Genomic DNA, 26630 nt, shown 5'->3' with positions numbered 1-26630 from the left:
AAACTGTATATGTAAAAATACCTCTCTGAGGGTTTACCAGGTAATAAGCAGTCAAAATTGTTGACTTCTTCCTCCCAATTCTAGAATTCTTGGCATTTCATACCATCAGTGCACCTCTGGATACAGTATTATTCATCACTTTAAAAAATGAGCATCTTCCTGGAGCCTGGCAGGCATCACAAGATCTGCACGTGGTTTCTGCCCATGACCATTTATGTTTTCAGGCCAGAAAAGCAGCCAAACAAGTTACTTAACGCAAAGCCATGAGGCAAGGCAAAATCAATGACCATTGTAGAGAGCCAGTGAGTATAATGTAGGTGGGATATCTACTGTTTGAGCAACCTGAGAACGTTACTAGAAAATCAGATTTCAGTTCAGGAACTATCATTTATGTCTTGTGACTCAGTTTACTTAGCTATAAAATGGGCACAATAATAGAGGCAAATGGAATTGGAAGCAGATGAAAAGCTTCAGGCGTGTTCGGCTGCAAAAGTCATGTTTTAACCAATATACACCCTTTGTAACAGGACAGCTGATCAAATATTTTTAATGTGTAGAATGAGTTTAAAAGTTCCAGCCATGAATGATGGCTGGGCAGAATTAATCCTGTGTGGCTGAGGAACTCCACGACAGTGACCTTTGGTGGCCTCCCTTCCAAACAGCTGCGTATACCCACACCTCCTCTGTGGATTGAGATTCAGCACAGACGAGTTTTCCCTTTCATCTCCCCATTTGCATGCTTGTATTAGACATGGATTTTGCTGGACCTGCATCTGTTGAGACGGCTAGCCAATAATAGAAGCCCTATGGGGACTAATGCGGTCTGGTTTCAGGAGTGGGTCTAGCGAGCGAGGTCTAGGTCAGGAAGCTATTAGCTGCAGCGTCAGGGAATAGATTCAGCTGTCATCACTTTTTAATGAAAATAGCCTGGTGGCACTTGCATTCCACCACTCTCTTGCAGAGCTCCACCCTTCCCGGGCACTGGGTCCTCTCACAAAACAGGACAAGTATCTCCTCCCCGTTCAAGGTCTCCGGTGCTTGTTCAGAGATCTCGAGAAACCTGATTCTTAGGAGGAGATGGGCACAGTGCAAAGTCTCCCCAGCCATTCTTCAGGAACAGCAGGGTGGTGAGAGCATCTCTACCATGGAAATCTGCAGGCGCTACAGACAGATCAGGGCGCCTTCAGTGCTGACCATCACACCACTAGAAGGGAGGTGGGGTGAATTCCCAGCTGGTCATTTATTTTTTTATTTTTTATTTGTATTTATTTTTGTCTTTTTAGGGCTGCACCGTGGCATGTGGAGGTTCCTAGGCTAGTGATCAAATGAGAGTTGCAGCCACTGGCCTACGCCACAGCCATAGCAACTCAGGATCCTTAACCCACTGAGCAAGGCCAGGGAACAAACCTGAGTCCTCAATGGATACTAGTCAGACTTGTTTCCACTGAGCCACAACGGGAACTCCCGCCAGCTGGTCCTTTCCGAGATGACCATTATAAAGTAGGATTTTCCATACTCGAGATTTTCCTCTTCCTTTTCCATCACTTTAAATCCACTTGTTTCATTGCTTAGAATGGAAACTTGAGAAACAATGTGGGCTCATTTCTAGAGAGCACTCAACTAGACCTTAGCTAACATCCCTGCTCCTTAATTCCTTGTCACAGGCTTTGACCTTTTTGACGTAACTGATGTAAGCCTTGATTTTTCTCATCTGTAAAGTGGGGCTAATAATGGTATCAACTACTTAAGGTTGCCGTGAACACTCATTGACACCTTTCATGTAAAGTGCTGGCATGAAACAGCTGTGCTGTAAATAAGATAGCAGCGGGCTATCTTATTAGTCAGTATTTATCATTCTGGTTGTGGGGTGTGATAAGAAATTGATCAGGTGTAGACTAGCCATGTTCCATCTGGCTTATCATGAGTGTAGAAGTTTAATAAGGACATTATTTGACAAAATTACTTGAACCATGTAACAGAGAAGTGCACTAATAGGGTGCCACAGCACTTAATTAAAATGTTTAATTTATTACCCTGGTGTTTTCTGCATTTAAAGATATTGTGCACAACAAAATGCAGCGCAGTCCCCACTCTCTCAGATTGGCATAATACACAAATTATATATGCAGCACTTATAGCAGTATGCAAATAAAGCATCAACATACTTTCAGCTTCATCAACACAAAGCACTTATTTTGTGCGTATTTTCCATAGGCACGCCAGAACAAAATGATCTTCAACAAATACAATGTCTACTCTTTTGGAGTTTATGGTATATAAGAGATAATACACACATACCTTGTTTTATTTCATTTAGCTTTAATGTGCTTCACAGACTGCATTATTTTTTTTTTAACAAGTGGAAGGTTTTACATCCTTGCATTGTCAGATGATGGTTAGCATTTTGTAGCAATAAAATTTCTTTTAATTAAGGCATGTACATTGTTTTTTTAGACATAATGCTTTTGCACACAAGAGATTATAGTATGAACATAATGTTTTGTTTTCTTTTCTTTTCTTTTTAGGGCCGTACCTGTGGCATATGGAAGTTCCCGGGATAGGGTTGAATCAGAGCTCTAGCTACATGCCCACACCACAGCCACAGCAATGCCAGATCCGAGCCACATCTGCGACCTATGCCACAGCTCACAGCAGTGCTGGATCCTTAACCCATTGAGCGAGGCTAGGGATCAAACCTGTTGCATCCTCATGGAGACTTTTGGGTTCTTAACCTGCTGAGCCACAATGGGAACTCCCTGAACATAACTTTTACATGTACCAGGAATCAAAACAACAAAATTCTGTGACTTGGGTTATTGAGATATTCTCTTTGTTGCATTGCTCTAGAACTGAACCCTGTGTCTCAGCGGTATGCCTGATACTGAGATCTGTGTCATGGGTAAGAAAAAGGTAGAATAAAAATTTTTGTACCAGGAGGCAATTCATAGAAACGTGAAGTTATTTACCTGTTTGGTGAGATAGAAATTCATTTTAGGTGACTGTCAGTCTCTGTGGAATCCTGTACATGGGCCGATAGGCTTTGATTAAAGTTTGTGCCTTGGTTGACACATTTTAAATTGTTTTTCTTTGAAGTGCAATTTTCTTCTTCCAAGTGAGCCAGACAAGAGCGAGGGGCCAGTCGAGCAGACTCCAGCGGCAAAGCTGACCCAACATTTACCGGTTTCTTCTGAGAGGCAGCCCCCACCCCCCTTTCCCCTGCTCCAGTGGTAGCTTTAGAATGAATGGTTCTCCACAAGGCTCCTCTGTGATGAGTCTTTCCTCGCTGGAGAAAAGTATCCTCAAGCCCGCCCGCACTAGAATCCCCCAGAGTGCTTAGACCAAGGACGAGGCCCATTTTCTCCTGGGCCTCAGGTCATCGCTGTCCACAGCAGACCCCTGCTCTAGGTCTTCCCTCTTCCCAGGCCTCCTGATGATTCCACTGCTGCTGCCTGCCTTCATACGTGTAGCCTGGCTACTACAGTACTCTTATTAACTGCTTTCCTGGCTCTCTTCTTTCTATCGTAAACATGATCTCAGTAAAAGTTCAAATCTTACAGTGTCAGAGCCTAGGATAACTTCTATTGAAAATCCTGTCATTTTGGTCCCTGTTTGCTACAGGCAGGTTTGTCCCCTGCCTCAGCCCCCTTATACGCTCCAGCCCCACTGAAGGGAGGTCTCTGAACACACTCTAGGCCCGGGCTCCAGGCCTTTGCTCGTGTTCCAGCATCTGACCTCCCCTTAACCCCAGTCCTGGCTCTCTGGCAAATACTTTAACACAGTGGCTCAAGAATGTCCTCTTCGGTGCTGCCTTTCCTGACCTAGTCCCTTCCCTTTTTTTGTGCCTGCCCCCTCCTGTCTGCATTTACCTTTATGACAGCCCTTGGAGCTCCCCCTCCAGTATTAGTTGACAAGTCTGTCGCTCCCTTGAAGGCACAGCTCAGGCCTTTCTACTCTTCGGATCTCAAGGAACATATGAAAAAGTTTTTCAGAAAAAAAAAAAAAAATAAATGAACTCAATGCCCTGTACAACATGGAGCCCAAATGTATTCCCACCCAAAAATTGTGGCTCAAGAGTTGTCTGTGCTGTCGTCTTGCCTTGGCTGATGTGCATGTTATCAAAGGGTTTGATGATCACACGCAAAATGAAGCAAGTTGGCGTTTCCTACACGTGAGTGGGCTCAATCCAGTTTGACTAACATGTACTAAAACTGGATGAAGCCCACAAAGTGTTCCTTCCCTTCAGGATGTGGAGTTAAAAATAGGGAGAATGAAATAAATGAAACCAGTGTCTTTGTTATATAAACCTCAGGGTAAATTTGGGTAAATGAGCAATCTATATGGCAAATGTAACTGATCTTTCTGGAGAGTTATTTTATTTAATTGATTTAATTTCTTAGCAAATGAAATTTGAAAATACTATCCCTGAGAACACTTGTCGCCTCAGATCTGTTCTCTTGTCTAAACCTCATTGATTCCAATTAATTTCCCATCATTCCTCCTGTAGTGTGATTTGAGCATTTCAGTTTTCTTTCAAGGTTGCAGTTCAAAGATCAGACATAAAAATTAGAGGACTTTGGGTGCTACCATCTCAGTCATTTCAAGAATCACTGGTTGCTCTCATGTGTTGCTGGTGGAAAGGTGAAATGGAAAAGCCACTTTAGAAAACAGTTTGCCAGTTCTTACAATGCAAAATGGAAATTCAGCATAAGACTTACCAGTTTCACCCCTAAGCATTTACCCAAGAGAAATGAAACTTCATATGTACATAAAGACTGGTTGATGGGTAGTTATAGCAGCATAACCTAATGCCTCCAAAGTGGAAACAACCCAAATGTTCATGAATTGGTGAATGGAGAAACAAAATGAGGTATATCCGTACAATGAAATACTAGTCAACAGTAAGGAGAAAGAGCATGCTGAGGTCTGCTGCAACATAGATGAGCCTCAAACTCATGCTAAGAGAAAGCAGACAGACACAGAGGTGTTCATGCTGTGTAATTCCATTGCTAGGAAATGTCCAGAAAGGCAAATGTATAGGGGCAAGAAGCAGAGCAGGGTGGCATGGGACAGGCGGGGTAGGAGCAGAAACTGACTGCAAGCAGGCTGGAGGATATTTTGAGTGGTGATCGAAAGTGTTTTAAACCTGGATTGTTGTGATAGCTGTCCAGCTCTATCCACTTACCTGTAATCACTAAATTGTAAAGGGGCGAATGCTATAGTGTGCAAATGACCCTTCCGTAGAGCTGTAAAAAATAGTTGAGGGAGTTCCCATCGTGGCGCAGTGGTTAACGAATCCGACTAGGAACCATGAGGTTGCGGGTTCGATCCCTGCCCTTGCTCAGTGGGTTAACGATCCGGCATTGCCGTGATCTGTGGTGTAGGTTGCAGATGCGGCTCGGATCCCGTGTTGCTGTGGCTCTGACGTAGGCCAGTGGCTACAGCTCCGATTGGACCCCTAGCCTGGGAACCTCCATATGCCGCAGGAGCGGCCCAAAGAAATAGCAAAAAGACAAAAAAAAAAAAAAAAATAGTTGATGTTGGTGCTTTGTTACTGTCGTATTTTTATGATAGTGATGCTATACTTTCCAAAGGTTCTCCCAGATAATATTTTTTAGAAGTCTTTAATCACAGAGTCTAGATTCTAAGTTGGTTTCTCTCCTCTTCTACGAACCCCTGAGACCCTTCACCTTTATACCAGTGGAGACATTTTCAGACTGTAAAAACTTCTTTCTCCTTCACACTAATTAAGCTCTGATGACATCAGCTGGATTTGCAGTGCACCTGATTAAGGCCATGATACTAATTAAATTCCTGAATGATTAGAAATGCAAATTACCAGACTGGGTTGAGCAACAGGCGTTGCTTCTGGGCTCCAAAACAATAGGAGACCACCAGCTTCATCGAAGGTGATAGAGTGCTCTCACGTCTAAGAGTCAGATGGGACAGCGTTAACTATAAGTTATTAAGATTTACCTAAACCATTTGGGGCCATATTTCATTTCAGAGGCAGCACACTTCCAGGTGGCTCATTCCCTTGTGACTACACTGAGAGGTGCTGTGGTGGGTTGGAAGGACCCTGAGCTTTGGTATTAGAACTGAGTTCAAATGCTGCCTCTGTCACTTACCAGTGGCATGATCTTTGGCTGATTACTTAATTTCTCTGCCTCTCTTTATAACAGGGAATTTGATTACCTAGCTCAAAGGACTTGAGGGCTAATTAAATGAGATCACTTAAGTCACTAGGCCTAGCATACAGGGGGCATTTAATAAGTGGAATGTATCCATGGGGTAGCTTAGATAAGCTCTTCATTCATCCAACAAATATGAACCAGGTGCCACTGTTCATTTCAGCTTAGAACATATTTAGGGAACAGCTCCTCTATTCCTGGTAGTACTCTGAGTGCTCAGGACTCACCACTGAAGTACAAAAATGACAAAGCCACACTGCAACAAGCCTACTTAGGAAATATCTATAAAAATAATAAAGAATTAAATCCTGGGATAGGTTACAAAGTGGTATGTCCTATGGAAAAAAGCCAGGTAGGATAGGGAGGACCTAGAGGGTTGGAGGTGAGGGAAGGGATGGCTTGCAGTTGCGGGTGGGAAGGGAAGTGCTCCATGAGTAGGTTAAAAACAAGCCAGGCCTTGGAGAGGCTGTGGGAGTTAGCCCTTGGCTAGCCGCTCTCTGGGGCCGAGTGGACAGCCAGTGCCAAGGTCCCCAAGTGCCACGTACCAGACACCTCTTTCAAGAAGTACTGGGAGATGAGTTACCATGCCAGACCCTAGATGTACATGATTAACCAGCGGTCAGAACTGCCTTCAGATTTTGCCCCTGTCACTTGCCCGTTGAGTGTTCTCCGACTAATCATTTAATTTCTTTGAGCTCATAGCCGTTTGTCAACAAAATGAGGTTTGAGGATCTGTTTCAAAGGATTATCTGTCCCAGAGGATGGAAACAGTCGGTTACCCCAGTCACCTTTGATGCTAGAGTTTGTAAATTGTGCTTCAGCAGAGCAGGCGCTCTCATTTTATTTTTGGCCGGTCCAGAGTTCCCTATGGTATGCTCTGACACCGGCTATTCCAGTGCTTTGCTGTGGTTGGTGGGGCAGCCAGGGGATGGGACTTGTGGAAAAAGAAAGGCCATTCTGAGATGTGAAAAGGGATGAGAGAAGCATTCGTTTATTCATTCACCCAGTAGATAATTGAGCTTCCGTTACTTTCCAGGCACTTACTGCTGGGAGAACAGTGTGAAATGTAGTAAATAGTTTTTAACGCGAGACTGATAATAAAGTGTGTGTGTGTGTACACACTCGTGTGTACGTGCATGCCTGTATCTGTGCAGTTTTTCTCAGAATCAGCTGTGCGCCAGAGGTGACTTAGACATGGGACCTTTATCAGAGCTTTCCAGTGAATCGTGGGTTGGGGGTTGAGAGAACAGGGAACGGGCACGGCAGCTCCTTCAACTTCCATGTTAGTTTCTCAAACATTTCTCTCCTTGTCTCCCACTGACTGTGAACTATGTCCTGGAAAGCCCTTGGTGTGACAGCCAGCCCTTCAGGTTTTCCCTGTGTGACTTGGGCTTGTCTGGTGACCCCTCTGAGTTTTGTTTCTCTCATATAATGGAAATAAAAGCTCCATCACCCACCGTCCAGATATCAACGGTCAAGTGCAGAAATGCATTTGAAGTCATTTGACAAACTGAAAAATGAAACGTGAGAGGAGGGGAGGTGTTGGTGTCACTGTTGGGGAGAGAGGCTGACGGGACATGGGCTGGTCAGCTCTCTGGGGTAGGAGAGAGGGTTTTGGCACTTCTCCAAGGAGTAGACGTTTGGTGCTAATTTATGCACATTAGTTAACTCTGCTTTGCTGGGGGCTCAGCTGGGACTCCCTGATGGATGTGCCATCCACGACAGAATCATGAAAGCCACATGGCTCAAAGCTGTGATCCTTCCAGGAATGGCGCTTGAGGAGACAGGCCCCTGAGAGGCACGGGCCTGGCTGACAATTTCAGAATCGTCTGCTCAGCGGAGCCCTGCTGAGCCCTGGGAAGTGGGATGAGTAGAGAAAACCCTTTTGTCCTAAAAACTCTTCATTTTCAAGCCTGCTCTCCAGGCACCTGGGTTTTACATGCCAGGCGTGTAGGGATACAGTCACCCAGTGGTGATGGGTGGTGCTGTGTGCTTCTCCCCAAGCTCTGAAACCATCTGGGCTGCCTGAGAGTGAGAAGGGAAAGGCAGCCTACTTTTCAAGAGGAGAAAAGCACTCTCAGCAGTCACACTGAGGCAGGTTTTCAGAGAAAAGAGAAAGACAGCCAGGTGCTCCATGAAATCATGTGTCTGGTTATAGCATAAATTGAGGATGGGCGGGAAAGAATCCCTGAATCTTAAGAATCATCGAGCCTCATCATGGACAAGACGCCGGTGAACCACAGATTCCCTTGCATTTTTCCCTGCGCAGGTCTCACTCTGCACACAGTAAGCTACTCCTAAAGAGGACTGGCGTTTACTTGTGCCGGTGGTGGTTCTGCCAGTGCTTGCATTTCCCAGTTGCTCCGGATCTATGATTGAACGGGATGGTTCATGGGCCCTTTCCCCTCCCCAGGGCTGAGCCTTCCATGTGTGACTTAGCTCAGTGTTCCCTAAGCCTTAATATTTGGGGAAGATTTTGCCTTGGCTAAAAGACAAACGCATTTCTCTTCTTCAGCACCTGTTTATCTTGACTAGGCTTGTAGCACCAACAATGGGCTAGAAAGGGACCAGAAGAGAAACAAGCTGGGATCTCATTCTCTACAGCAGACTTCCCAGGGGCGCTGTGGTGGGCTTGGGGGTCGGGGTGGGGACTGGGAGGGCTTAAAGGTGTTTACCTGAGATACAGATGGTTGGAGGTTTCTTATAGTGGTAAACTATGTAAAAGCAGTTTTGATAACTATTTAGAAATTTTTAATTCTATTTGAACATTCATTGTATAGCTTCATCTGTAAACTTCCTGACTTCTGTAATAACTGTTTAGGTATTTGAATCTCTATGAATACTGCCCCCCCACCCCAACAAGAATGACCTGAGAAGATATGTACGTACAGTTTAGTTCCCCCTGATATTCCTGTTAAAATGTCCTGGTACTAGTTTTATTATTTTTTAGTTATGATTTGTTTACTATCCATGATGTTCTTTGGTTTGACCTGCCCTATAAAATGTTGGATTTTTTTCGAATTTCATTTGCTCTTATAGTTTATATTTTTTCTAAAAATATAGGAGGCACATGTGATTTTAATCATTACATTTTTAAAGCAGACCTTCCATTAGATGTTTCTAAATGGAAAATGATTTATTTTGCTGGGAAAGTTTACACAAAGTCCATATTGAATATCATCCATAATATTTTCTAACTTTAAAAATAAGTAATAAAATTTAATTTTCTTACTAAGTCTCGAATAGACTCGCCCACATTCTTTCCACTGTATCCCAGTTATGCAATTGTTACAACTTCCTGTGTGTAATGACGTGAAAAAGGTAGGGCAACATTCCCATAAATTCTTGTTGCAGTTTTTCACCCTGGGAGATTGGGTGCAAGTGGAAAGAATGTTAATCTTGGTGTGGGGTGTGTTAGGGAAATCCAAGGTGTTGCTGTTTTCGCTTTTAAAGTTCCATTTGCTAAAATAGTGAAGCAACGAGCGCACGTGAAACTTAGAGATCTTTTGCAATGACAGACACTGTCTGATGGGAATGGATGTGTTTCTGCAGGTTCATACCTTGCCAGCTGCATCTCCCTTGCTTCTTCCAGGACAGAGTGGGTTGAAAGAGCCAGCAGGAACTGAAAAGGTAAATGTCACTATGTCCAGCCAGCCACACTTTGAAATTCAGTATGGACTTAACAAGATTCCAGTGTCATTGAATTCATCCAAGTCATGAAACCACATTTAAATGAAAAGCCAATGATAACCCTCCTATTTAAAAATAACTGAGCAAATGTTTTCATATTGGATGAAATATTTAAACGTCATCTCTGTTGAATAAATAGGCTCAATGCAGGAGGAAAAAACACAAAACATCTGAAACAGACCTTATATTACTCTTCTGGAGGTGTGTGCCAGGAGCACCCGTTACTTCTGGGGGACTAGGGGAGAGGTCAGGGCTGAGGAAGTGCACCTGCAGCTTTGGATGCTCCCCCCCCATTCCTCCCCTGCATGGGGACAGGGAGGAAGGAATAGGCATGAACTTAGGGGTCTCAGGAGTGAGGCTGCCACATTTAGCACATAAAAATACAACAACACAGGCAATGTTGGGGATACACATGTACTAAAAATTCTTTATCTGAAATTCAAATTCACATGGACATTCTCTTTTTATCTGGCAACCCTACTTAGGAGGAGCTGGGGAGAGAAGGATCTGGGAAGACATAAAGAAGCAGGAAAAAAAAAGTAGTCTATAACATAGCATGAATTTTATAGCAGCGGGTGGTGACAACAGCATCATTCTGTGTCCTGTGCTTGGAATGAGATTTGCACAGGATTTCTAAGGACACATGGGGGTAAGAGGCTGGTCGGGGGGTGAGGGCTTCAGATGTGATGAGTATTCTTGAAAAAGACAGAAGATGGCCCACAAAATGAAGAAGACTGGAGTTGAGGAAGGACATTCCAGGCTAAACAGAGCAAGTCCTAAGGCACAGAGGGTGAAACAACGCTATCTGCCTCCTCCTTCTGGAGTATATATACTCTGAGACTTTCTGCTGTTGAGACATCTGTGGTGTGAACCCTATTCCATTGCAGGCAGTAGATTGTAGGACAGACCCCAGACTCATTTACTAGTTGAGCAGACCCTGCTTTTTGCAGAAGGTGGAGAACAAATATGTCAAATGTTTTGCTTTTCAAGCAGTGCACAATTTTGCATATATGTATATGCACGTAAGTAAACACAGAGAATTGATTTATAAAACATCAGCCCTTAAGCATCTCGGATTGCTTCCCCACAAGAGAAGTAACGAAAGTAAACCAAATGGAAAAATAAGTAAAATTCCTTGCATTCCCTAAGTCTTATCCCTGAGCCAGCCCACACTGCTTCAGTAGAGGAGGTAAACTCTCTATGGCGAGTCTCAGCAGTTCACTGCTTTTGAATGTTATCTCTCAGAGGAGAGAGATTGTCCTATAGCCTCTGTGTGACACTTTTATCCCCTGCTTAGAATTTCCTGATTAAAGTTCTTCAAGTTATGCCACTGCATAAAATAAATAAGTAGAACCATGCTTTCTGCCCTTTGCGGCAGAGAAACTGAGGAGCCTGGGGTGTATGTGGGAGGGTATGTGTTTTGGAGGCAAGCTTACCCCGAGATAAGAACATCAAGAAGGTGGCTTCATCTGGCAGCTTTCAGTGGAGATAAATTTCTTTTTTGTGTGTCTTGTTTAAAAATGTTGCTTTCCAGAGCTCCACTGACAAGATTAAGTGGGGTTTTGTTCTTGTTTTGTTTTGGTGGTGGTGGCGGTGGTGGTGGTGGAGGTGGAGGTTTATTTGGGGACTTACACTTTACCCGTCAGCCGTCCATAGGTCAGAGTCTTTGAGCTCTAGGAGTGTTTATCTTGCCCTTTAAGTGAATACTAGATGTTGTTTTTCTTTTTCTTTGCATCATGCTTCCTGCAAGTACTGACCATTCAAGGATTTTACTCAGACCTATGAGGACCTATCTTGGTTTTTCTTTAGCAGAGACATGTCCATATCTGGCTGTGTGTGTCACCTGGGCAATATGCCATGTTGGGCACCATGTGGAGAGACCAGTCGGTCCCCTTTGCCTTTCTTGGCCCTAGTGCCTCTCTCTGAGGCGGAATCAATCCTTCATTTTCCTTGGGCCCCACAGAGGGTTGGCTTCTGCTCTCCTGCGCCACCTGCTGTAACCAGCTCCAAATGCACCCTTCCCAGGCTCCAGCCCCAGGCTCCCAGGAGGAGCCAGAGCCAAAACCTCAGACGAAGCAGATGTCATTTAGGCTGCCAGATTTCTGCCCCGGTCTTATCTGCGCTGCCTCCACTGGCTCACCCGATCAGAATCCCAAGTGTCCCCAGATGACATTGCCTCAAGTCACGCAGACCCTGAGCTCCTTGGCCAGAGAGGGGAGGCTGCCAGTTTGGGGGCTGGTGACCAGGGGCTCCTGCCAGCTTTCTGCATATGTGGTCAGTGGAGGCCAGCCTCTGCCCAGCAACAAAAACGCAGATGGACTTCTGTCACAATGTCAACATACCCAGGGCACTGATCCTTCCATGGGCTCTCCCACGTGTTCCCAACATGTTCCCTGATTGGGCCACTAGTTTTCTCCCAAGCTACTCAGGAAGTGTAAAATGTGTTGTGCTTTTTAGCACTCTGGACTTTTTTACATTCTCCCCAAATGGAGTGATTCTTCTGATGGAGGCACCGCAAATAAAGGAAAATGCTGCTTTTTCTTAGTTAGATGAAGTACCCCTGTTTATTCCCTATTCTAGGTTAGAGATCTCTGGATGGCCTGGGATTTTGGCATCTGTTTATTCTCTGTCAGCACAGTCTGGCACGGAGTAGGTGCTGCACGGCAGCTTATTGAATGCATACATTCTCTCTGGCCAAAATCCTTCTTGAAAGTCCTTTTCTAGTCATCTGTTAAAAATTAAAATGGTCAGATTTGGGGTTCTGATAGTTCATACCTGATTTAAGCCTGAAAAAATGAAGGCTGACTTGGTAGAAAGAAATGAGTGATAGCAGTGATTTTTTTTTTTTTTAAGGCTGTACTTGTGATATATGAGTGTTCCCAGGCCTAGGGGTCGAATCAGAGGTACAGCCGCCAACCTACGCCACAGCAACACAGGATCCGAGGGACCTACACCACAGCTTACTGTAATGCCAGATCCCCAACCCACTGAGTGAGGCCAGGGATCAAACCCGTATCCTCATGGATACTAGTCGGATTCGTTTCTGCTGTGCCACAGTAGGAACTCCCATCAGTGATTTCTGAGGGTGCTCTGATAAGAATGAAGACAGTTACCAGTTGTTATTGCATGAGGTTGAAAGAAATAATGTCTGCATGTGGGATCAGATACGAGTTAGAACTTCCTGAGTGCAAAGGTTACAGGAGACTCTTATAAATGACACATGGGGGTTTATGCCAGCAACTTCTCCAATGATAGGTACACATCCATTTAGTTCAGCAAATCTTTACTCTCCTCCTCCATTGCACCAACCCCGCACTAGAAGCTGGAGTTTAAAAGACTGATAAAGTACGTGCCTGACCACAAAGAAGACTTGAGACAAATGACATTGAACAAACTTCAATGTCATGTCCCAAGCGCTAAGAGAGAGACGTGCCTGGGGCATTGTGGGAACATGATGAAGAGGCACAGACTCCAGCTGTGTAGTCAGAGAGGGCTTCCTGGAGGAGATGGTACATGGACTGAGGTGAGAAATGTCTCAGTGAATAAAATGGAGTCACTGCAGGTCAGGAAAAGTGAACAGCTAGACTAATTGATGTAGAAACCCTTTCAGACCATAGAAATTTCATTCAGCCCTTTTGAGTTGAGTCATCTGAAAAATATTGTCCTGCAGGACGTGTGTTACAATCTTGGTGGCAAAAAGGGGCTCCATTTTCTCATTTTCTGTTCCATGTTTGATCTGACACGTCATCGGGATAGCATTTCATCATTTGAGGAGGAAAAAGGTAAAGGAGGGGACTTATTTTCTTCTGCATCCAAGGGTCATGGGCCCGTGAGCAGCCTGCTCCAAAATTCAGCACACTGCAGAGCGAGCATGGCCTCGATGCATCAAACTTGACATATTTGGGGGCTGTCCGTGGGGACTCTAGACCGGGCATTCTCTGTACCATCCAGGAGGCCCCAGCGAGGAAGGCTGGGGCCGGCCTGCCTGCCTGCCTGCTCAGGGAGAATGAACTGCTACCTGGAAACGCTCACAACAGCTGCTCTTTGAATTCCGGCAGATTGTTTTACCAGGCTCCATTGTACAGGTGGGAAAGCCAAGGCTGAAGAACACGGAGCAGCTTCCTAGGTCCTGAGGAATAAAGGGTGGTAACCGTGGGTTAATTTGACTTCTTTTCAGTGCCACAGCAAGTACATACCCAGGGTGGGAACCTCTCAGAGGCGGTTTTCCCAGAAGTGCTTTTGAAATGGCAAGCCAGTTAGCAATGATCTGTTTCCACTGGATACCCTGCTTCTGGGGCTGGCATCAGGGGGGGTGGGGGTGGGGGGTGCCCAGCCTCCTCCGGGGAGGTCACGCAGGTCCAGCCGTGGCAGCTGGTGCCGCCGGGCCCTGGACCACCAGAGAAAGGAATCTGCGGAAGGACAAAGGGTGCTGCATGGACGGCCGCGGACCTGCGCCCTCCACGCCCACTCGCCCGAGGCGGGCCGGCGGCGGGTTGGTGCCAGGCTCTGTGCTGCTCCTCCACCCCCTTCCCGGGCCCCCAGCTCCTCTGCCTGCTCTCAAAGCTCCAGCCGTCCTGAATGGGGCTTTGTGTGTGCCCCAGGGACTGGCTCGGGGGAGCCCTGATGGAAATGCTGGACAGCGATGTCTCCCCTGGATCCAGGCAGCTCGGCGCAGGGCCCATCTCGTGGGAGGCAGGTCTTTATTGTGCTGCCGATCCTTCCATATCTGAGAGAGAGCCGGACCTGCATGAACGTTCTGCCCCCCTGCACAGTGGAGTTAAGTGCAGGGCCACGGGGCTGACGGGGCCTGGGTCGCTTCCGGAGCTCTCCTTCCCACACTCTCTCTTTGCTCCTTTGCCCCCAGAGGTGGCTCTACCAATGTCATTGCACAAGAGGTGCAGTGAAATGGTCACTCTTTAGGTGCCAGGCCTTGCATTACCCACTTTATCCTGTTGAATGGAATCTTCTCAGCAATCCTGTGAGATATGTCATCTCTTATCCCCCTTTTTCAAGTGAGGAAACAAACCAAGGTTGGGAATGTTAAGCCACTTACCCTGCTAATTCCCAGCACCTGCTGGATGGGGCTCTGCTCTTGCCTCCGCCTTCTTGCCTTCAAGATGGGGATAATGGCCTCAGGCTAAAGCACAGGGCTGGGCTCTGGCTCCCACCCAGCTCTGGCCTAGCGTCCTGCCCTAATGAGGGGACAAAGGTTAGTTCTGGGTGTCTGGCTGACACTTCAGCTCTCTTCTGTCAGGTTGAAGTGCAGGCACAAGTCTTTTTTTTTTTTTTAAAGTAGAAAAGAAGCAGTGGTCATGAGATCATCTGCATTCACACATGTATGGCCAGGATATCTAGCTTAAGAGGTATGGTCCATAGCTCTCTTATGCAGCAAAGCTCAATGGCCCTTTTCAGGGACAGACATTTTACCATGGATTTCACTTTATTTTTTCTTTTTAGGACTGCACCTGTGGCATATGCAGATTCCCAGGCTAGGGGTCTTATCTGAGCTACAGCTGCTGAAGTATGCCACAGCCACAGCAGTGCCAGATCAGAGCCATAACTGTGGCCTACACACTACAGCTTGCAGCAACACCGGATCCTTAACCCAATAAGTGAAGCCAGGGATGGAACTCGCAACCTGATGGTTCCTAGTCGGATTTGTTTCCACTGCACCACAACGGGAACTCCTTTACCATGGATTTTGGAACAGCTCTGTTACAACTGAATCAAATGGCCAGCTGGGAAGGGCTATGAGTATTTCTCTGTTGGCAAAGAGGCTCGAGCAATCTATGGTCAAACAAAAACAGCAATAGAAATGCAGGTTAGATCTTAAGAAGAACCTCCTAACTGCATTGTGGTGTGCCAATAATCAGACAAAATAAGTTGTCCTTCAGAGTCTGTTTTTGCCTGTTTATTTTCTTCCTTTTCTCTTTTTTTTTTTTTTTTTTTTAAAGAAAAGCTAGTTCTTCACCTTTCTAGGCTGTTATCATTATAGCCCATGTTATTTCTAGAGAAAGGGGATGACTGTCACAGGCCTCACAAAGCAGTAAGATCCTCTGTGTTCATTTTTTACACATGACAAGCAACTCTGGAGAATTGGGACCCTCAGAGTTGTGTGTGATAGGGTGTGTTCCACCCTCTTCCCCCGTGAAGAGTGAATGTCCACTTTTCAGCACTGTTGCACTCCGCCCCAGAAGTGGGAGGAAGTGGCAGGGCTGGAAAGATGGGTACATTTTCCACGTTTTATTCTCCAAGTTGCTTTCCACAGTCTCTATGCATTGTGCTGATGCCCCAAGGGTCTTTACTCCAGCAGTGCCTTACACCACCGCTATCATCAGGGCTTATCATGATGGTCTAATTGTGCGGATGCATAATAAACACTTGTGTTTTGAGCAACTGAAGCATAAGAGCCGCAGAGAGATTCCCCATCAAAATCAAGAGACTTGTCTGTGGGCGGTTAAGGTCCTGAGATGTGGGGCACTGAGCATACTGGAGTCACAAACACCCATTAACCTGCCTCTCTGTTCTGGCCCTTCTCCGCTAAAGCTGTGGGCCTTCTTTGGTCTTTGTCTTAGGAGTCGCTGGTTTCTTTTTTACTTTGCTAGTCTCATTTCTGAGAGGGGAACTCACTCTTCAAACCAGGAAGAGTTAAAGATCGTGGAATTCAAGAGCTCAAGGGATCACTCAGGTTAGACACGGGAAAGGACTTTTGGATTGTGACAAGGAGGCTGCGTAGAGAAACCCGTTTGGACAGGACACGTGAAATTCACCACTGGTACCTGGGCTGCTGGAGTTTGAGCAACGTCGTGGGTCTCATTTCTTTGTTCATAAGGTAGCGTGTGACAGTTTCACAGGTTCACTGGACAGTTTCATCTTTGGGAGTTCTTTGGACTTTGGTGGGTAAGCCATGCAGGATCGCTGTGTTGGGCTGTGAGCAGTGGGCCCCAAAGTATCACCAAGAGCTTGTGGACAGAAGAGACGTGATCCGAGAGGCACGCATCAGGAAGACTCAGCTGAGAGCCACGTGTAAAATGGAACACAGTGGGTAGATGCTGGTATCGGGAAATTAAGCAGGAAGACAGAACCAAAGTCTGGCAGAGAAAAGATGAGAACTTCTCCAAAGATGATGCAGCAGCATGGATCAAAGAAAAGGGCTTATTCAAGAAATGCAGTGGAGAAAGAATGGACAGTGAAGCAGCTGTGAAGACATGGGCGGGCGGAGTCCACTGTGACATGGTTGCCGTGAGGTTTCCCCAGGGAGCAACTGGGCATTTGTCCAGTGGCCAGTGGGGGTAGCTGAACTTGCTGTACTTTTCTGGCTGAGAAACAAAGAGGGAGCAACAGTGGTCTGTGAGCTGGGTAAACTTGCCCCTGTAACCTATCATGATGAGTAATGATGGCCTTGACCTGGGGTGAGTGGGATCGTGTGATCCCATTGCCACTGCTCTGTCCCCACTCTTAATGGTGACGAAATCTCACACTCGGCTTCCTGTCAGTTAGCAGGGCTCTCTGCACACAGAAGCCGGGAGAATTCCATAAAGAACTGAGAAGGAGAAACAGAAAACACCTCGGCAACATCCTGCAGGACCCCATAGTGCTGGGTGACATTTAGCGTTCAAAATGACCTTCCGCCCTCACTCTTCTTGTCACCATTTTCCAGCTCAGAATTCCAAGGTGCTAATGCCAGATGTCCTCGGCCTTCCCAGGGAAAAAGGAAACAAGTGGCTACTGAGTTCTGGGTGCATTGCTGTCACACCTCTTGCAGACAGTAGGCACTGGGGAGTGTGGCGAAGATGGCGTCTTCTTGGCCGTCCCCATGAGAGAAGGTAGTATGGGACCATAGGGCTTGTCTCACTGGCATCTCCCTGTGGGCCTCTCAGATAACCTGGCAGCATATTCTTTTACCTTGGCTCCAGGACAAGAAAGGATACTCTTTCAATAAGCAAAGCCCGATGACTAAAGCTGTTTCTGTAAAAGCAGGGCCCAGGGGGTTTCCTCTTCTGATCCAGGTTGGTCTCTGGCCAAGGACCCGTGAAATCCCCTGAAGATGAGCAGCTCTGGAGGGTCAGGCTGTAGTCTTAGTTATGAGCAGGAAATGGGACTCTTCTCACAACCCGATTTGGTTTCCCACATGGCGGCTACTTCTGGCCTAAGATGTCCTTTCTTTTCTTGGTTCGAAATGCCAATGCCCACCATTCATTAGTTGCTCCAGGAAAACCAAGCATCCCTGTCGTTAGGTCAGGTGAACTTCAGTTTGTAAATTTTCCTCTAAAGCATGCAGGTGGGGTTACCTCTGATTGGCAGGTCCCCTCGGTGGCTGGAAACTGCTGGAGAGCTTCTGGATCAAAGGGCGAAGCGGGCCCTTGGATGAGCCCATTCTGAGAAGGCTTGTTGCTATCAGCCCTCTTGCTCATAATGCCAGGCTTTTTGATCAAGTCATAGAAGCCAGCTTAGGTTCCTAGAATTTATTAACCCAGCTGCCGATGAGCCATGCCCTGATTTCTTTGTCTTCTTAGTTAAAAATAGCAGGTTTGACCCCGGGGAACTCTGCGGTTTGCACCCGAGTGGGAAAGCTCAGCACTGGATGACAGCTCTAGGTATCTCTGGGTGTGTGCGGATCATCCTGCCCCGCGTGAAGGGGTTCACATTTCCCTCTGCAAGAGACCTTGTTTGCCCCGTGTGAAGAATACCCAGACTCCAAGCATGAACTTGCAGCGCTGTGGCCTTAGCCGTGCTTTGATGCCAAGGATTGAGGACACGCTTCTATGAGCCTTTTCTTGTTACTGCAAGGCTGTCGGGCGAACCTCAGCCCAGCATCTCTCAGAATAGTCAGTCCTCAATGATCGGCACATGGCTCACATGCTTTGCAAACGATTCACGCATAATTTTGAATTCCAGACTGGCCGTGCGGCTGCTCGACAAGGTCCTGTTAAGATACCCGTCTATGTTTTTGCCTCAGCCGGGGCTACCTGGGGACGTTATACATTCTGATGATGGAGTGATAGGAAATCAACGGGGAGAGACATACTGAAAAGTCATCATTTGGAGGAAGCCCTTAGGGAAGTGGGTTATGTCTGCCCAAACATCACTTCATGGTTACTAAAAAAAAAAAAAAAAAAATCAACCCATCTATAGTCTGACTGCACCTCTTCCCAAAGCCACAGCTGATAAGAATGTAATTGCAGATATTGAATCCTGAACCAAGTGGAAGTTCAGGAATGAGGATATTGAGACCTACAACTTCTTCTGTCAACATGGGACCCCATGGGTCCTTACACTAGAAGTTTCCCGAGCCCTTTCTTCAGACCGTCTTCAAGGGAGCCGACTCCAAGCCATCTTGTCCATCCTCGTAAATGGAATGAAACCAAATCAAACAACCCAAGCAAAAGTTGGTTGTGCTTCATCCCCCACTTTGGTAAAAGCCTCCGGTGCCTGCTCCACCTTAAAAGTGGAGCGTGCACTTTTTGTGCACAGAGCCTGCATGGAGCGGCCCCCTGCTCTTTTCAGGGAGGGAATGTAAGCAGATCCCCAAAGAAACTGCTTGGCTCAGCACTCTTGGGGCCTGTTGTGATTGGCCTGGCCTGAAAGAATGCAGCAAGCTGTACCTGTGCCAGGGAAAATGCAAATGCTTCCCTGAAACCAGGGTTTAGGGTGGACAGGCTCATCTGGAACCCAAGTAGAAAAGCAAAGCAAACAGAATATTGGCGAGATTAGAGGGGCTCCTTAGAGATGGTTTTCGCCCGTGGCTGTGGGCCACATGGGCCAAATTGGTCACCAGGCAGGGTGAGGGGGGTGTCTCAAGGGGAAGGAACTCAGGCAGAAGGCTTCCTCCTTCCGCTGTGAGCCTTGGGATTTCCCTGACAACTGAAGCCAGTTTCTGGCCCAGACTGGCTCCTTCCCAACTGCCCTTGAAGTCCTTCGCTGGGCTCTGGACCCTGAAAGGCTGACAGGGATGCTCTCTGCCGGCCTCAGGCCAGGGAGGAACTTGCCATGGCCTGACTCCTCCTGCCTCTCTGTGGCTTCTCCCATCTCTTTTCTGTGAGAAATGTAAAAACCAGGAACCCTCTTTTGTGTGTCATCTTTCTCTGCAGCATCCTATTATTCGTGGTAGCAGTTTTCATTTGGCTGCTGTCTGCTCCCCTCCCTATTTATGACCTCCATGTGGATGGGCTGGGTGATCCCAACAGTATAGCTCGTGCTAACCATGACCCTCAGCCGTGGTAGTTACAAAATCAGTGGTTGTTGATTGACTGATAGTCCTTAAGACCACTGCGGGACATTCTTTAGCAGGATTTTTTTTTTTTTTTTTTTTTTACTGATACTCTGATTTCTCTTTATTACATGTCTGAGCACATAGGAGGTGGTCCATCAACACTTGGCAGATTCAAATTTTTCTGATGGATTAACGATCTTTTGTAGCCAGGAAGAAGCTAAGTCTTCAGCCACATTTAGCTTCCTCTCCGTGTCTTTCCACTCAGGAGATCTTTCGGGGCTTTATCTCTTCCTTCCCCTCAACATGTACCCTTATCCCCTCTCACCATCTCTCGAGACCCCAGGCAGGTTTTTGGAAACATCCAAGCTGCCTTGGATCCTCCCGAGGGCTCTCTCCTCACTGCTCCTTCCGTCTGAATTCCCTTTTCCTTTTTCTCCATCCGGAAACTCTGGGTCTTTTCCCTCCTCCCCTTAAGCCCCCCTATTCTCTCTGCTCAATCAGAGGTCCATTCTTGAATACTCCATTTCTCTTGTCTGCCACCCTTGCCTGCTTGGCACTTGTTTTAACAACTCTGCCCTGGCCTCCATTGGGCAAATCGGACACCACACACCACCCCGCAAAGCTCAGAGCTTTCTTGTTTCCTTATTAGTAACTTTCACCTTTTTAACTTCTCCTGCCTCTATCCTTCTACATACCCAAGAATTTTACCTATGCTCTTTACCAGTACCGTTGTGTTGTAAGTCGTGGCCACTAACACTGGATGTGGTAGTTTAAAAAATTACCATAATCTGACTTCTTATAATCTTATTAATTTTAGCTTCTGTCTTTATACTCTGATGTAGTACTTAGTAAAGATACCATTTCTCTTTTCGTTTGTTTCCATGTCTTGCTGATGCATTTTACATGTGTGTATTTTTGCTAAATTCCCTCTTAGAATGGTCAACGGTGAGATCAGCTTTGGAGCCAGCACAAAAACGGGAGATAAGGAGGGAATTCAGACATGGGGCGGGGCGGATCTTCAACACGATGGCTTCGAAGCTTTTTTTTTTTTTTCTTTTTTCTTTTTACAGCTTCACCTATAGCATAGGGAAGTTCCCAGGCCAGGGGTCAGATCAGAGCTGCAGCTTCAGCCTATACTACAGCCATGGCAACATCAGATCTGAACCACACCTGCAACCTGCACTGCAGCTTGTGGCAATGCCGGATCCTTAACCCACTGAGCGAGTCCAGGGATTGAACCCACATCCTCATGGATACTGTTGGGTTCTTAACCCATGGAGCCACAAGGGGAACTCTTAAGCATCTTTTTAAAAACAACCTGAGAGTCTCCCTAAAGTGATTAGAATGTTGCCTTTTCTTTTGTGTTTTCCACTATACTAATGAGAGGTGCTTAAATATTGGAGTTACCTGAGACAGAAAAATAAACAATTTCATTCAAAGGAAAAAAAGAAGAAAAGGTGTCCGCACGCTGGGTTTAGGTGATCATTGAAGGCATTAGAACATGAGATCCCTCAATAGGAGTTACACGCTGTCTGTGAGGATTTTCTGTTCCTTTTGTCCACGTTCTCCTTTGGTGCCTCAGGTTGCTCTGAGACCCTAATGCTCTCAGAGCAAGAGGGATTCCCCAGGTGTTTTATTTCAGTCCAGAGGTCCTCCTGCCTGGACCCATTCTTTGACCAAAGGACTTGCAGTAGCAGAGCCCTCCTGACCTTCTCCTGGATGGAAGTGATCCTTCTGATTTTGGACTGAAATCAGGGGAATGTTTTTCTTCTGGGAGTCAAAGAGTTGCCCTTTGGAGTCTCTCCCCACTGGTTCCATCATATTCCCTGAAGCCCAGAGCAAATCCCATCACTTTCTATGTGAGAGCCCTTTGGAGATTTGAGGACAGGATCTATTTCCTGTACAGAGTCGTATCTTCACCTGCCTAAACATTTCCACATTTCCAAATTCCTCGCAACAGGCTTCCGATCTCGTCTGTTCTTTGGTTGCTCTATTTTTGGCATACTCCATTCCACCTGGTGTGGGGTCCAGAGCGGAATGGGGTTCTCTGGCCAGCACAAAGGGAAACAGGGCTTTCCTTACCACCTGACTCACGTTCCTGCTCTGCAGCCCCTGCCCACCGTGTCCTCACGAGCTTTGGATACCTGGTACTTTCTCCCTGAGATGTATCCCTGGATTTGCAGTTATTCCATCCTTCACAGCAGTCCTGCCACTGAGCGTTGAGATCCAGTTGCCTGAAAGGGAATCTTTTTTGCTTTTGCAGCTTTCCCTGCATTCTCCAACTCCTTGCTGCTGTTTTCCACCTGACTTTAGCTTATTACAAAGTTTAAGTGTCTTCAGGGAGGGTTGCCTTTTTCATATTCAGCCAAGAGGCAAATATATATCTGAGAAATATTTAGTGCCTACTTCTCATGAGTGGACTTACCTCCTCCTTCATGTCATTTTGGCTTCCTTTGCCCAGGATGTGTTCGTGTTTTGTTTTCATTCCTGTAGTACCAGTGTTGCTTATGGAGAAAGAGCCAATGAGGAAGCCATGGTTTTTAATAATTAGAGTTTTATGTTTTTACTCCAAGCTCATTGTGTCTGCATGGTTCAGGACAGAGCTGCTACCAACGTCAGCTTAGAAGAGTCAGAGGTGGTGTGGTATGGTGAGAAGAGTTCTAGGCTTAAATAGATTGAGGTTTGATTCCTATCACAGCCACTTGTTTTACAGGCAGTTAACAGCTTTGACCTCAGTTTCTTCATCTATAAGATGGGATTAACCCAACTCCATCTCAGATATGGTGTGCTGGTGAAATGAGATAACGTGCCAGACACCTGTGGTGACATGAACTCTGGCGGGGCACTATTGTCATTCTGTAGTTTCCTTCCTGGGTTCTGGTAGATAAAGAGCATCCCAGTAGGCCCACCAGTTGTTTCTGCTGTTTTTGACGTAAGAACACAGTCGCTCTTAAAGGCTGGGTCTGGGTCTCACTAGCTGTGTCATGCCCAGCACGCTGTCTTCATGGCCGCTGTGTGGATCAGTATTCCTTCATGGTGCTGCTTGTCACCCTGCACTGAGGAAGGTTGCTGAGCCCCGTCCCTCCTTCTCTCCTGAGACAGCGGGCAGCCTAGGCACAGAGGGAATGAAGAAGTCAGGACAGCTGGGCCCTCAACGCCCCCCCCGCCCCCGCCCTGATGGTGTGTCTAGGGCACTGGACACCTCTCTTGGTTGCATAAGCCTCCGATTCTGTTTGCAGAAAGAGTGCTATGTTTGATTTCCTACCTGCTTCCCAGGGTAGGTGAGAATGAATGAACAGAATTTCTCTAAAGAAAGATACTATTTGGACATATGGTCCATTTCCGTCAAGGTGGGGAGGAGGAAGTGGCTGGGGCTCCAGAAGGCCCTGTGCCCACACTGGCACAAATCCAGGAGACTAGACCATCCCCCTGTACACAGACGGCGGAGACCACGCCTGTCTCCCCAGAGCAGCCCTGTGTGAATGTCCGACTTTATGATACATTTGTGCCAGTGAGGGACTTGGACGTGAAGCAGAGGCCAGCGGTTGCCAATTACCACTTCCATACAGAGCATAAACTGTGCAAGCTCATGAGTCACGCCAGGCTCACCTGGACTTGGAGACCCCTGGGCACCGAGAACTCTGTCTCCCCAAATCGTTTCCCTGATTAATTACGGGGGACCTCAAGCCTGCAGCTCACACAGAGGCTGTTGTTTGTGGCTGGAGCAGGACTGCATAGCCCCGGGGCGCACCCCTGGGGGGGTGTGTACTCTTCTCTACCCTCCTCCAGGAGGCCCTTGCGGCTGGGTACCGCCTTGCCATGCCCTGCATCACCCACCAGGGGGAGCCCCCGGAGGACAGCAGAATTTTGGAAGCACTGAAGTTTCCTCCTGCTGTCCTCTGATTTTCCGTACCCAACTGTGAGATTTCTTTGTTGCAATGTTGGGGCCAGAGCTGACTTTTCTGGAGGCCGCGGGTGAGGAGCACAGCTGATATGCCCTTTTTTCTGGTTTGTTGTTATTTACCTAGCATTGTAAACTAAGGAGGAAAAGTAACAAAGAGCTTGAAGACTTTCATGGAGCCCAGGCCCTGGACGGAGGCAGGCGACATCAGAGAACCAAGAAAGCTGAGGGGCAGCCAGGAGGCACCTGTGGCTGCAGAGCCCAGGTAGGTACTGGGAAGAGGAAGATGGACAGGCCGGGGGGCAGAGAGGCACAGAGCCCCTGATGGTGGGAAGGTGGGCGGACAGCAGAGATTGAGGCAGGGGCGGGAGGTACAGACAGGATTGGGGGATTGAGGGCGAGTGAGGGAGCAGCCCCCAAGGAGAGAAAAAGGAAAAAGTGCTTGCTCACTTTGGGTCATGATGCAAAAGACTGACCATGGAGCCAGCCCAGCTGGAGAGGAGGCTTTCAGGACTCTGTCAGATTTAAACTTGCTTGAAATTAGCTCCATTTCGGCTGCCCCAGAAACTTCACGGGACTTCGGAGGCTGGGAGTTTGAGAGCAAATGCCAAGCTGCACAAGAAAATTCAAAGTGGGTAGATGCACCTGCAAGTGGCTCAGATCACTCTGGTTGTGTCATAGAGCCACACCTACTCCTGACTTTTCCACGCGGGTGTTGAGGTTCTCTCCACTGTGAACCACTGTCTCAGACGTCCCCCTCCTTCCTCTCGTCTCAGGCTGTTGCTCTCGGGAGTGGACCAGCAGTCAAGTTTTCTTTCTGCCCCTTAGTGAGATGAGCTTCAGCAAGGAAACCTCGGAGTCTCTGGTTTTCTTTGTCTATAAAAGGGAGATAATAATATATTACTGATGAGCCTTATAGAATTTTTTCTGAGGATTGAATAAGCAAGATAATGTGAATAAATGCTCTTAATAGATTATAATTGCTAGCTAAATAAAAGATGGCATTAATAATAATTAATCAGTTAATATACCCTTACTACTCTCAGCAGGGTATTCGCCTACTGAGCTTTGGAAGAACCTGTGTGTGTGTGTGTGTGTGTGTGTGTCTTTGGCAGATTAGTGGGAAACTTTGTGTTCTTTCTCTTTTAGTCACCTTCAAATGTTCCTTTTCCCGGCCTTGGCTACATTTTTCTACTTCTCAAACATGCAGATAATGATTGATGGTGTCTGCTTAGCTCCCTGGAAGAGTGATTTGTCTGTGTCCTGGACACTGTGCTAGTCAATGTCACACCAGGTCTCAGGCACATGATCAGACTGAATATACTTGGAAGAAGCGACTGAGAGGCTGTGTTTATAATCCCATCGCCATATTCCCTGCCTGGGGTGTTCTTTTCAGACCACTTGTTACTTGCTCCCTGAAAAGTCTCAGATGGGAGATTTGGGTTCTGCTCTCTGAGTCAGGCTGGTTCAGGCGACTTCTGAAGGCTGCCGAACTTGGCCTTGGTACCTGTGGACACATTCACCCTTTCTGCAGGCTCCAGATGAGTGTGGTATGTGAGGAAGGCAGTGTAGATCAGGGGCAAATCCAAATCCAGGGGCAAATTCACTGAACCTTCTCACCTTTTATCAAATGAAGTTGTTCCTACCCTTCCCTCCTGCATCCAAAGGAAGCTGTGAGGCACTCCTGAGGCTGTATATGAAGACAGGAAAAGTTTGTATCTCTGCAGTTGTTGCATTGTTACAAAGTATCATTATTGTTCTGCTGCTGAATGTTTTTTCTTAGCGATTTACCTGTATTTCACAACTGTAATTGTTTCAAAGCCTTCTTTCCCCAGGTGTTAATGTACTCTCCTTTTCTTTTCTGCCAATCAACTGATAAATACTTACAGCGATGCTAGGTGATACCCCTACTCACCTTCAACACGTTGGTATTCCATCCAAATCACTTGTACACATGCACCATATGGCCAGAGACTGTATTTTCCTCAAACCACCAAGCATATACATGTATATGTCCTTTCTCTTTTCAAGCCTCTGCTTACCGCCTTTTAATACAAAATACATGCAGATATGTATGCAAGCAAAAACGTGCACTGACTGTCACACAGCGTACTTACTTAGAGAGCAGGTTGGGTGGGGAAGAGGAACCTACACATCCCCGTATCAGCAACCCCGCTCTGTCCAGCAGTGACCACAGGACACACTTCATGTGGTTAAAAAAAAAAAAAACATGAATCAATTTCTGCCCTGTTCCTAGTAATGAATATCAATATCTTGCCCCTTCCAGACAGACTCTCAGCAGCTTCAGATAATTTTAAATGAGTTTTTTTTTAAATACATTTGCAAAGTCAATTATTTTGAATCTCATCTGAAGCAATTAAAAAACATCCTGACATTTAAGGTGATATTTTTTTCCCAAGTAAAATAATTATAAATAATACTAATTATGAACGAATCATTCAGTTACTCTCAGTCTGGTTCAACCTTTAGGTTAATAAACCAATCCATTAAAATTCATCTTGCTCAAAGGACCAATTTGTTAAAAAATGTAGCGACCTTTCACCACAAGTATGATTGATATTTTCTTTAACAATAATCAGAGCTGTCTTTCCCAGAAGAGTGTGGTCAAGTGGTAGGT

General features: G+C 46.5%; 2 protein-coding genes across 24 annotated transcripts in view; one reads left to right on the top strand and one right to left on the bottom strand.

Moving 5' to 3' along the window:
• LOC146399891 (uncharacterized) overlaps positions 1-26630 on the bottom strand; it is a 393141-nt gene that overhangs the window by 26724 nt on the left and 339787 nt on the right. The gene's annotated exons all lie outside the window — the stretch shown is intronic.
• LOC102164776 (uncharacterized) overlaps positions 1-26630 on the top strand; it is a 441263-nt gene that overhangs the window by 308912 nt on the left and 105721 nt on the right. For 15 of the 23 annotated variants that reach the window (XR_014815495.1, XR_014815509.1, XM_084976393.1 and 12 more), the window contains 2 exons: positions 9741-9818; positions 24120-24257. The exons of 4 other annotated variants lie outside the window; for them this stretch is intronic. Coding sequence is in view for 16 of the 19 variants with exons in the window: in XM_084976393.1 (XP_084832519.1) it covers positions 9741-9818; positions 24120-24257 (216 nt within the window). In the remaining 3 variants the exon portion in view is untranslated. Of the gene's footprint in view, positions 1-9740; positions 9819-23952; positions 24011-24119; positions 24258-26630 lie in introns of those variants that run through there. 4 more of the 23 variants (XM_084976411.1, XM_084976410.1, XM_084976394.1 and 1 more) reach the window with 2 other exon arrangements.

The sequence above is a fragment of the Sus scrofa genome, chromosome 9, assembly GCF_054392235.1.
Source record: "Sus scrofa isolate SSC_HxYL_T2T_F1_AM1 chromosome 9, Sscrofa_HxYL_maternal_Yorkshire_Landrace_v2.0, whole genome shotgun sequence".
NCBI classification, from domain to species: Eukaryota; Metazoa; Chordata; class Mammalia; order Artiodactyla; family Suidae; genus Sus; species Sus scrofa.
Note: the sequence above shows the minus strand (reverse complement) of the source record. Positions and strands in the feature narration are given on the sequence as shown.